This window comes from Anser anser (assembly GCF_964211835.1).
Source record: "Anser anser genome assembly, chromosome: 14".
NCBI lineage: Eukaryota > Metazoa > Chordata > Aves > Anseriformes > Anatidae > Anser > Anser anser.
Genome location: NC_139735.1, coordinates 19,123,980 through 19,136,975, shown reverse-complemented (window position 1 = coordinate 19,136,975; position 12,996 = coordinate 19,123,980). Strand labels below are relative to the sequence as shown.

The 12,996-nt window shown below is 36.5% G+C and overlaps 1 protein-coding gene across 15 annotated transcripts in view; it reads right to left on the bottom strand.

The window, feature by feature from the left end:
• The window catches only part of ATP10B (ATPase phospholipid transporting 10B (putative)), a 159,477-nt gene that overhangs the window by 40,985 nt on the left and 105,496 nt on the right, over positions 1-12,996 (bottom strand). For 8 of the 15 annotated variants that reach the window (XM_083798075.1, XM_083798061.1, XM_083798068.1 and 5 more), the window contains one exon: positions 11,985-12,179. The exons of 4 other annotated variants lie outside the window; for them this stretch is intronic. In XM_083798075.1, the coding sequence (XP_083654201.1) occupies positions 11,985-12,179 (195 nt within the window). 3 more of the 15 variants (XM_083798071.1, XM_083798062.1, XM_083798066.1) reach the window with 3 other exon arrangements.

Below are 12,996 nucleotides of genomic sequence, written 5' to 3'. Positions count from 1 at the left end.
GAAATTACTATTTCATTAACAAACTAGTGTTCAATGGTTTGGGATATAGCATTTTCTGACATTACCTTTCCAATAATTAATCTTTCAACTGCTCTTCATCAACTAAGCAAACTGAGAACTGCACAATAAGCTTTAGAATTAGTTAGTTAGAATGAGAAAACTGCACAGGAAACAACAGCCCAGTTCCTCTAAACTTTTGAGAGTAAATTATTTTTAATACAAATAATTGAATCATCTTAGGTCTTCCCTCTGTAAGACCGAAAATGCTTATAACACAAATGCTCAAGATGCACACTAAAAGGCTTTTTGTAATGACTCAGTCTCATTTTTACATAAGTTTTGAATCATCCTCATTTATTGCCTGAAGAATACTGTCTTTCAATTAAGTGCTTGTTTCATGAGCATTGATACAGAAGATAAAATGTTTTGCTCCAATTCAAAGGCACACATCCAAGCATTGCTTCAGAGTCAGGCCAATACTTCCTGCTAACCTACTTTCCTGGTCTTCTGTAAAGGGGAGCCAGCCCTAATGCTGTCAGGCAATCCCTTGCAGTTGGCTGACATCCTTATCTGTAAAGCAACATGAAATAACAACTTCCTGCAAAGGTTATGTGTACAGTTAAATTCTGTGCATTTCCCAGTGGCTGAAAAACAAACAAACATACAAAAAAACCCCACAAACCTAACTGTATAAACTGATTTAGTGGTAGATGTGAGATGCACTTAAATATTGCTAAGCAATCTTGTAGCAAATACTTTTTCGTTTTTACATTAATTTTTCATTCATCAATTGTTCATTTTTCTGCCTTTATTTATATGCATTTCATTGTTTCTTTTGCTCAACAGCACACATAAAAAGATCACACTGATAAACAGAAGTCTGCTGTAAGCTAATTTGATATTGCTGCTCTTTCAAAAAAAAATAGAAAAAATAATTCCAGACCAGTTTCTATTTCAAAGATATTTGAGCAGGTACATGTTGAATATTTATTGCTCTACAAAGTGGACAATAATGTTAATATAGTAAAGCCACTAAGCAACTAGGAATCCTTCCTATCAAATGCTTTTCCAGGAGAACTTAATTTGTTTGTTTAAAACATAAAACACTCAGAGATTACAGGAACAGTTTAGTACAAGCAGATGGGTTGCCTTGCTACCCTAGACATATGGCTGTCACGTATAGTTTGCATATACTGTTTGCTAGAACTTCTGCAGGGCAATCCTACTTTTCTCTACGTCAATTCTTGCACAATTCTGATATTTATGGAACACGCTTTTGATTTTTTCTGCTCACTGCTTTCTGCTATAGAAAGGTCTTTCCTAGCTGACTATCTTCTACATCAACCTAAAAAAACAACAAGTTAATAAAAATAATCCATAGAAATCATAGATTTGTAATATTTTTTCAATAATCCCCTATGAACCTAACGTTATGCACACAGCTTCAAGTTCTGTCCGTTCACTAATTACAGAAGAGACAATGAGTCAGAAAAGCCAAATGACTTCTTTCAGATTAGAGGAGAAGTCTTGTTTAGCTAGTATAAATTGCTAGTATTCCATTCTTGTATTCAGGTGAACAGCATCCCTCTCTCCTAATGAACATCAAATTCGGTGAAGAAGCAGTTTCTTTGTAGAGAGCTCTATTTCCTGAAAGAACTATTTAGCTGGAGCTGTGAGAGTAAGTTTCCTACATTATAAAGGTATTCTAAAACTTTGCCAAGAATTACCAATGAATAAAAGAACAAAAAATACTTCACAAGGAAACTCTCACACCCCACAGCAACATTGGCCCAGTTGCCTAGAAAGATTTTTCAAATGAAGCAGTTTCCTTTCAGCAATTCCTGTAACTGGGAACACTGCCCATTTCTCTCTTCTTTGATTAAAGTTCATAGCACATGCTTCGGTTGCTAAATAAACAGAAGAGCTTCATAAATCTAAGATGGTCTGACAAGAAACATATAAAAGACAAACACATTTATGCAATAAACCAAACAAAACGTGGTGATTTTCTATAGGCAGAGAGCTGAAAGCCTGAATCTTATTGCACGTGGCATCAGGGCTGTGGGACGTCAGATTTATGATCTAGGATGAAAGTTTCCCATTACCTTCTTTCCTTTACCAGTCAATTTATCAACCACACACTTAAAAACAGTTCCCTTGCTTCCTGGTATAATGGGTAGCATGATAATATCCCTCACAGGGTAACGCAGACAAAAAGAGACAGCCTTGAATAGTCACAGCAGTCTGCCAGAATTTGGTGTCGGACTCATCATATATGACCAGTAGGACCGAACTGAGCGGACTTTATGAAAGCATTTCTGGGAAGAAAGGATCATATAAGAAAGCCTGCTGTAGTTAGATACTGTGGGGGAACATGAATAAATTATTGACTTTGTGTCAACAATATCATTTTACATTCTTGAATTCAATAAAAATGAACTTCAAACAAAAACTGGGTCAAGCGGGATGGTGAATAGGAGGAAATAAAGAAATATTGTTCTGCTCTGCAGAGGAGATTAAATAAAGGTATTTTTTCATATGCATCCCACAGGATGTCTGTGAGTCCTAGACTGTCTGAGAGAAAGATCTTCAGAAAGCTTTATTATGCATAACTATCATATCATCAAATTAGTTCAGTAAGTTTTATTTCCTTGAATTCCTAAAAGTTGCATGTGAGTTTCTTTTGCAGCTTGAAGCAAAGACATTATTTGCTCTACCTTTAACCCTGTACATTGCCACTAGATTATAACACCAGCCACTCTGGAAAAAAAATTACTGTCACATATAGACAAAGCCAATTGTATGTTTGTAATTGTATGTAAATTCTCTACAATTGTATTTATTGTATATAAATTCTCTAGAATGTTATATTCTCAAGTATCACTTTATCAAAAAATGCTAATGCTCTGATGTTCTCAATGTTACACAGTAAACAGAACTACACAGAAATTTATACTTTACAGATTATTTTTGCAAATAGAAATTGAACACACTATCGAAGATTTTAACAGCTTTTATATGGAAATCCCCACAACATGCTTTCTAGCACCACTTCATGGCCATGATCTCAAGGCTAGGAGCTACTGCCGTAAAACTTTGAAAAAAGGACAACAAAGGAGCAGATCTGGGACTTGAGGAAGGCACTAGACTGGAGGGAAACTGATTCTGAAACCTGCCCATAGGCTAGAGTACAGCACAGCTTGAATTAATAACTCCAGCTCAGGAATACTGTATCTGAGCAGAAGTATTGTTTTGTCCATGCAGATTCATCACTGTCTTCTGCCATGTTACTATCATTTGTAGATGGAAAGGCTGATTTTGTGACGTGGACATCAGCCCAGCAGCATCAATGAATCACCATTTAGCAGCAGTCAGTCCTGTAACAAGACCTAGCAATCTGTAATAACCTTTCCCCTCCATAGCTGTGGAACACTCCCTCAGGATTCCAGTAATGCAGTAAGATAGCAATGAGCATCTTTTAGAGATAATGGGAATTAAATTTTTCTAAAGTCTAATAAAATACATTTTTTAATTACACCAGTTTGGTGTTACAAATTCCTGTATGCTAGCAACAGATACTAACTTTTTGTGTTAAAACTATCTATAGCATCCTACTATGGATGTTATTATTTCAATGATAAAAGAAGTCAATATTCAACTTCTGTAATCATTCCAAGATCATGTGGAATGCTAAAGTAAAGCAAACTGAACTAAGTGCCAGAAACTTAGAAATGTATTACATGTTCATACACAATGTTCTGCCTTTCTTTTAACTTACTTTTTTTCCCATCTCTATCTCGATTTTATAATGACATACACCAAATGAAGAAACACAATCAAGTAGAAGTCAAAAGTATTTTGAGAACACATTTGCTTAGACTTTACTACATTCTTTTAGTAAGCTATTGATTAATGTATTTAGGAAAATCTATTTTTTTCTTTTTGAATATTTCCTAGAGCAAAATGCTATTACTACAATTCTGCAGGCACTAGCTGGAGTGAATAGGTAAAACCAAGATCTGTTACTTAAAAACCAGTAATCACTGGCATTGGTTTCTGAGGACTCCTTTAATCTTACCAAGTTTCTGGAAGCCACAGCCTAAATCAGCTTTTCCAATAGACATCTCCTTACATAACCATGTAGCATCTTTAAGTCACATGGTAGGAGCCAGCTGCTCTCCAGGATTTAATTGTGTTTTAAAAATTAAGATAGGTAAGATAGGACTTAATGCTACAATCTCATGATTCTGCAGGTATCTGAGCCAAAACAACAGATTCTCATTTATTTCTGCTTTGTCTTTAGTAATTACCTTCAGCTGCTTTTGGTTAAACCATTGAGCATCTTTTCTGTGAAGCACCTTTAAATGCCTAGGCAGGTAATAGACCTCAAAAAAAGCTCTAATAAAGCAATATACGAACTTGTGGTAACATTAGTTATATATTTATGGATTTTCTTCCATAGAGCCCAAGGATCCTTACTGTAGCGATATGCAGTGACTGATAAGATCCACTAGCTCACTGCTCTTTGACCAGTTACTTAAAGACTGCTAATCACTAGCATTAGCTTCTGAGGAAACTTTTATCTTAATCTTGGAAACTAGACATTTTTATTTTGCATTTTGTCAGCTCATTACATCGCACATCTCTTCACTACACAATCACCATGCTCAGCATAAGACAAACTCACGTTTTAACTATTTCTTACAATTTTGGTACCACCGTTTTCAAGCAGTTGCATGGTGGCATATAACAAACTGGAGCATCCTCTTGGTTGAGACCAATTTCTCAGGTCACTGGAAGCCGAGAAATTCATCAGCCTGCACAAACAGAAGGCACTGTTTACCTTCAGTTACACCCACTGTTAATTCAGGTATCCACTGTTAAACTAGATACAAAAATTCCATACTACTTGGAGGACATGTAGAAGCTATACGGATGACAGAGCACAGAATGAGTGCCTGCTGCCAGTGGTGGTCCCCCCCCACAGAATGATATACTCATTTTTGGCATTAAGCAAATGAATGGCATTGGATCTTTGCTGAAGGAAAGTGAGTTGCAGTAATATAGCAGATAATCATCCTGCAGTTATTGTAACTTATTTATATTTCTACTTCTATATGAAAAAAAAAGTTTAAATTGATCAAGTTCTTTCTCTGTTGTTGTCTTAGGAATGCATCTTCAGCCATGTGGAAGACGGGATATGAAGCCAGATCTTCAGCTTCCAGTTGATTATATTCATCCGCCATTCAGAGGAGGAACCACTGAGGTATAGAAGCCTTGATGTTGCTGTGCCCAAGAAAATCAATTGAAATTTTGCCTGAGGGAAGGTGATAGGACTTCAAGCAGACCAGAGGCTTGAGACTCTTTTTTTTGGTGTATAAAATGAACCAACTAAAGCCTCCAGCAGGCTCCTAGTCTTTAAAGTTATGCTTTGTTAGAAACAAAAATAATAAAGCAGAAAGAAAAGGTTCTTTAACAACTGAAAACTCAGTGCTGCTGAACAAGACTTTAAATGGAAGTGTTGGCAAAAAACCTCTTTTTGCTTACTGTGCCCTTGGCAGGATGGTGTTTTCCTCTCATCCTGCTTTCTTCTCAAAAAACTTTTGGGTTCACCCTGGGTTGAATGAGCTGCATATGATGTTTCCTGGGTCCAGAGAAATGTTGCCCTTTTTTCTTTCACTTCTGGGATTTGACAACAGGCCTATTCCTGTTTGCAAGCACATTCCCTGCCATTCTCCGCTATCTCCCAGACTGTACTTAAGCTTGCAGACCTCTGTGTTGCTGCTTCCCTGGCCAACCACACCTTCTTTCCTGACATGGGTAGCATCCAGGAAAGGTGCAATCTCTGTTCCTTTCAGGTCTGATTGATCAGAGCATATGAAGGAGGTTGAAGGCAGCCTTCCTCTTTACTACTCAGCTATCCCAAGTTTAAGAAAATATAAAGTATGCTATATGTATTGTAACTGGTAGACAAGCAGGTCTTCATTGCTGTCAGAGGCTTCCTATACAATGAATCTAACATTTGCCTTATAAATTACAATACTGAATTATGAAATTTAAATCAATTGCAGTATTTTAATTCTCTTTAAAACTGGTGAATCTAGCTCAAGTCATTTTCAGCTTTCCAGCTGCTGGCCTTTCTGACTTTGTGCATTGCAGCGATGAGGTCTCTGTTTTTCTCTTATTTCAACATCACTTGCTTTAGGACTAATCCAGAGTTAATGGTGATGCAGAAGTCTTTAAATGTTCTAAAACCTTATACTAAGCAAATAAAGAATAACAACAAAGGCCAGACTGACTTTTTATTGACACAAACACTAGGTGGGCCTACAATGGAATAGGAGATTGATGCTTGTGGGAGCTACTTGAAAACCACACGGTCTGTAAGCAACCGAAGAATTTTTCTACAGTGAGTACAATGGGGGTCTCTCAACATTTAGTATGCCTGTTGCCTTAACTAGTTATCTGAGAACACCACTAGATCATTCAAGGAACATACACTAGGCTTCTCTGAATCACTATTTCAGATATCTGAGTTTATGTGCCTAAAATTAAGCAATCTGAACAGCTCAGATAATGTTTTTTTACAGGTGCAGCTGCCAGATGAACGTGCATTTAGTCAAGCATGTAGCTCTGACATCTTGCACTGTGCAAAGTCCTTGCATTTGCATTTGAGTGTCTATTGATAATAGTCAGAAAAATTTAGGTTTAATTTTCTAAAGTGTGAAATCAATTTACAATCCTGTCTGGATGCTATGGAGTATTTGGAAATTATTACGGCTTAATCCTAGAGGTATATCACCCCCAGACCATAGGTTAATTATATATCAAGTAGTTTCTTGAACATTATAGAACTCTGAAAGAATCAAATAATAGCTTTTAGTAACTGTTGGCTTTTAGTCACTTACAGGCTTGTATACTACATTAAGTGCTGGTCCCTACTGTTAGTTAGTTAATAACAAACTGGAGAGAGTTCAGAGAAAAGTAACCAAAGTAGGTTTGGAGGGACTGACTGACAAAATGAAAAGTATGATCTATATACATATCTTACCTAAAAAGTGTCTGGGCGTAACAAAGCTAACATGTTAAAAATTACACATATATTAAGACTGTAATTGTTATGGATGAAGAATAATTAGGGTTGCATGAAGCCAGGTCACTTGAGGAATTTTAAAGCAATTAAAGAGGGATAACAAAGCAGAATATCATAGAAGATGCTTTGACAATCACATTTCGTAATAGTGGAAACCTCATTGCTAGGAAAATTTAAAAGTAGACCAACTATATTTTAAAGGATACCACGAGAAAGGAAACAATTAAATATAAGTCTGTACCATCCACAACTGAATTTTTAGTTCTCTTCTTTTGGTATTGTGTGATTTATTTTGGCAGCACAACAGCTTGTACACAATTATTATGCTTCCAAAAACCTTTGATTCAGAAAGTCCACAATCAAACACCAGATCTAAGCTATTGCATCTCCCCAAGACACTCTAATATTACTGTCTCCACTTTTTTTAATTAAACGGTCTTTAAGTATGCTACTTGAAATGTCTTTTCCTTCATTTAACTAGCAGGCTAGATTACCCATTCCAGCTGATCTCTGTGAAAAGAAAATGAGAAGTAATGTGTTTACAGGGCAGTCTACTTGAATTCAATTTTCTTCGCTCTGTGCTGAAGGAAGCCAAGTTACTGCATTTGCCCCAGTCTTCAAGAAAGTTTTGGAGAACATTCAGTCTTCAGAAAAGAGAGCTCTCCCTTTGTATGTCTTTTGAAATAGGAACCAGAGATCTTGTTACTGAAATATACTCTGCAAGACTTCAAATCTAATTAATTTTCCATCTTAGGATGGAAGATGAGTTGTTTTATTAAAAAGAATTCTTAGTTGCCACAAGATTAACAAGATTCACAGTGCTTTGAAAAAGACTTTCACCTGTGTTAAAAAATTACCTACAGCAGATGATTCACATGGAAGAAAATTAGAAGAAAACTCTTCCATGACTTTGCAGCTAGCAAGAAGAACAAGAAATATCAGCTTCCCAAAGCACTACAGAAGCCTGATTAAAATTATTCATGATATAATAAGCTGTAACTACAGACGTGATGGCAATTGCAATTATCCATGATTCTTCCAGACAGCATAAATGGTACAGTCTGAAGCCCTCCTTATTTTCCTTTCCCTTACAGCACTGGTTTTGACCATAAAACTCTGGTTAAAATACAAGATACTACACAATATTTCATCACAGATCAAAGTCCTTTTTATGGAATGGGACGATCAGTTTTAAGATGGGCCATGTCAAGTTTCTGTATATGAAAGTACTCATGGCTACAACTTGAATCTGGATCTGTATGTACATCGTAAATCCATAATAGACATTTTTCTCTTATACAAACAATTTTTTATCATACTCCCCACTTCTCACATTCCTATGGTAAAAATCCTTTAGATATAAATTAGCATGGCTGCTTTATGTCAAGAGGAAGTAAGAATCCCATGCAGATCTATCCATTAGTACCTACTGTACCACCTATTATTCTCTGTCATACTGGTCTTAATAAGAAAGGTTAACAAATAATCCATTGCCTCATGGATTAATGAAACACTGGAAAGATTAAAAATTCCAGCTAAATAGCAACCTGAAATATAGGAAAAAGAGGTAATTTTAGCACCCAAAGAGCAAGAATTATTGGTAGTTTTCATGGTGGAACAGAAAAGAAATCTTAGATGAACAATATTTAGAAACTTGTAGAATGTCTGCTTTTCCAGACTAGTTTGCAAAAAGAGGAGAGACTTTGTTTCTGACAAATCATTATCTATATGTGGGGATAAGTTTAGCCACTGAACAAGCAAATCCATTATTTCCCTGTTTAACCAGCAGGGTATAAAACCAAAAAAACCCCTGGCAAACACATGCAAGAGAAACAAACAGTAATGACAGAAGTAGGTGACAAAAAGCCAGAGTTCTGCAAGATACTGCTTGTAAGAATGTACATTATATAAAATACTGATGATTAATGTGAGGGATGACAAGCAACGTTCAGGGAAATGGAAAGTTTTGCTCTTCTGACAAACTGTTGTGATATTTTAACAAGAAGAAGTCATTTTCTACTTTGCAGAGAGAACAGTTTTGATACATTAAAACGTATTTTTCAAACTCCTTAATGTCCTAAAAGAAAGAGGTCATGAAACATTTTGAAGGAGGCACAGATGCTTATAGATACTTCATTTAGAGATGACCAGAGTCATACATTACTATCTCCTATCTTTAAACTGTGTTTATACACAATTTTTATTTTACATACAACCTAATAATAAATGAAATACACCTGAAAGCAAGCCTACAATTCGGAGTATAAAATTCAAAGTAGCTCAAAGGGCTACAGTTTTCAAAAGTTTCTTGGCATATAAGGATGCAAATAAGGACACATTAGCTTGACAGATCTTGTTCTGTGCTACTGTTGTGTACTATATCGATCTTGTTTTGTGCTATATTGATTGTGCAGATCTTGTTCTGTGTTATATTGATAAAATTAAGCTCTCCTGAAAATTTCTTAGAAATCCAGGGCTTGGTAGTTATTTAAGCACCTGTTTTCATTGCACACTATGTCTAAGAGGCCAATAGCCACTCCAATACCATGAAACTCAAGTTTTCCTTCCCAGTCTGAACACCCGGTTTAAAGAAAACAGAAATATCTTTCCCTGTATGAAATATCAGGTGTTATCTAGTTACCAAGACTTTTCTCCATTTTCTTAATCACTGTGATTTTCTAGCAGGCATTTTTTAATAGTCTGAAGCAAACAAAAAACAAAATCACCATTGATAAAAGATCTTAAGCCAACATTTTTCACAATAAAAGCTGTACAAAACCCACCTGCTGTAAATGTAACAGCCCATATGATTGATTTCTTTGTCTAGTTTATACCGCCGAAAGTCCTCCCAAGCATCTTTAATGGCTGTCATGGCCATTATAATGCAAATCGGGATCATAGAAACTTCTGGTTGGAAAGCATTCACCACCGGCACAAAATTCAGCAGCGCAATGACCACAAAATAAATATTGGCAAAGCGGTGAAACTGCTCATAGATGTTTTTAGGAAAGAAAGTCAAGATGGTATACTTTGTTGTCTTGATTTTATTGGAGTCATAGTATCTGTTTGGATTTTCCTTCCACTTCGTACTTCCAAAGGACAAATTGGAGATGATCACTCGTTTATATTCATTTTTCTTCTTTCTTTTCTTTAATTTTCCTCTCTTCTCCAGCTCTTCATTTTGGATTTCTGTGTCTGAAGCAGCACATCGGCAGCAGGTTTCCTTGAAAAAGTGTTTTTTCCATATCATCCTAGAGAAGCAGCCTGGAAAACTTTTCCTTGACATCTTGTTTTCCTCTCAAAAAGTAGCCTCAAGTTAAATACCAACAAAGTTAGAAGAGTTCAATAGTCCAGATAAACTCCAAAATGGCGGAGAGAAATGTTAAGCTGTCTGGAGCCCACGGCTGCCTCTCACTCGGCTCCAACCTCCACCTGCCCAGGGACAGGTATCATCCTGACCCAGCTACACTGGGTCCTAGAGCCTGCCGGGAAGCCTGCACGTCATACACGACAAAAGCATCCTGAATGTTTTGTTGTTCCTGTTACAATATGCCCGGAGGCTCCATTCAGAGCATTTCCCTGGCATCATGTGTCTGCTCACATGAAGTGTCTCTGTTTTAACACAGAACAGGGACGAGCCTAATTGTACATACAATTTTCACGGTTCACTCCAAGCGTTCCTGAATCACTTTGTAAGCCTGTGAGCTGCCAGGAAGTTCAAAGGTAATGGGCAGAGCTCTGCGTACAGAAGTCAACAGAAGCCAACTATAAGCCTCTGTACAGACAGTATTCCTCTCTTCCACCTCCTCTATCTACTATTTGTTTTCACACCCATAACATGGATTATTAAAACAAACACATTCCCCCCCTCAACCAACTAAACCTAGTTGTGAGAATTATAAGTATACATAAACGATTTAAGGGCAGTTTACCTAGATTGCCCCACAGCCTTATCCTTCTCTGACAGACCCACCTCTGGACTCCGAAGTGTCCCCTTCTCACCCAGTAACCCTTCCAGCCTCCCATTTCTTTTTCCCCATTGGACTCTGTGCCACTGCCACATTAAGTGGTCAGCCTAGATGAGATTTAATTTCCAAGAGAGCTAATAAATGTGTACTAGCCATAGTAATTTTTCCTCTATGGCTTGAGCTTAAGAAGAAGTGAAAAAAGGAAGAGACCCAAATATTTAAACTTCTTTTAAAGCAAAGCACTATTGCATTATGTAGTGACAAGCTAGGCAGTCTCATGTCAAGTTATTACTTGCACAAGAAACTCTGATGAAATCAAAATGTTGCAATAAGAATTGTGCGTGAAAATATTTCTTCCTTCTGAGTCAGTACTGGGCAAACATCATAGTTTACTGCAAGTGGGTGTTGTACCATCTCCAGAGTGAAAACGTGTTGTATTGATCACCTGTGTTTACTGGAAATGCTATAAATTTTTTTTTCAGTTCCTGGTTATGCTTCACCTTGAATGCAGTTGATTATTAATTTTTGTATTAATGATTTTAGCAGGAAACTTCTGAAAGACATTTTTTCAATGTGTTAAACAGCCCCAGTGATCCTTTCCAGACTTGGATACGTTTCATATTTCCTCCAGATCCTTCTGCAACCTGGAGAAGACGTGTGTGTTGGCAGACTGGTTTGGAAACTTGGAATGAAAACCTGTGTATCGCACACAGTACTGTGATATGAAATAAAACTTCAATGATATCAGGATGACCCTGACTGAGTTAAACGAGGCACTTTCAAAAGCAGAAAGAAACTCTTCTGTATCACCTTTTACAAACTTACTGTACTCCAATGAGTCAGTAAGGGAACTGCTGCAAAATCAAGATGAGCAGTTTCCACCACATCAAAAACAAGGAAAATAATTGGTGTAGTATACTTACTTGTCATAGACCTTGGTTTTAGAGGAGTTTGTCATCTTATCAAATCGGTATTTTCTATAGTTTTCAATAGCATCCTTAATCAAACTGGCAAGCAGTAGCACAATCAGAGGCAGCATAGTAATCTCCCTGTGGAAGACTTCTATTTGTGGGAACCAGTTTACAACCAATAGGAAGAGGAAATAAAGATTAGCTAGCCTGAAAAGGTACAAAAGAAATTAAAGTGGTCAGAAATGAGAACTTCTATTTTTCTTGATGCAATTCCCCCATTTTGTGTCAAAGGAATATTAATCGTTTCACATCTCTAACCTCCTCATCCTTTGCCAGAATAGATTAATCAGTTATTTAACTTAGATGCTTATTTTTTCTTTAGAAAACGCTGAGTTATATATTTTCATAATATTATACATACATCCAAATTTCCATGCATTATAAACACTTTTATTTTAATCTCTAGGAGCTGAAACTTCTTTAAGGATCCCCCAGCACCTCAGTCTTGAAAATAAACACAAACTCAAAAGCTAATTAAAAAGAGAGAATTAAAAAACTCCTCCACCACCACACACACAAAAACACAATACAAAGCAACAACAAAAACAAACAAACAAAAAAACCCCACCAACAACAATGTAAAAGGGTTGGTATAGAAAACGTGTTCAAAATTGTGGAACTGCCTGCATCAGGAATCCATAAAGGATTCCACATGTGGAAAATGGAAAGATCAAATTATGAAGGTATAAATCTAATATAAAGATTTTAAAAGTCAGAGATGGATATGACACTACTATTACTATTTATCTTGAAATGAAACTTGAAATGTTTACAGATAAACTGCTCCAGCATTCAAGCAGTAAATCTGGCCACAGCACAGGTTAGGGTACCTAGCATTTGTTTGCTTTAAATCTTCATTTCAGTATAAATCAGGTGACATTTGTTTCCAAAGAATCATCACCTAAATTTTAGAAACAAGGCACCTACAAAAGCAGCCCTTCTCTGTCATGCTCCAATATCACTG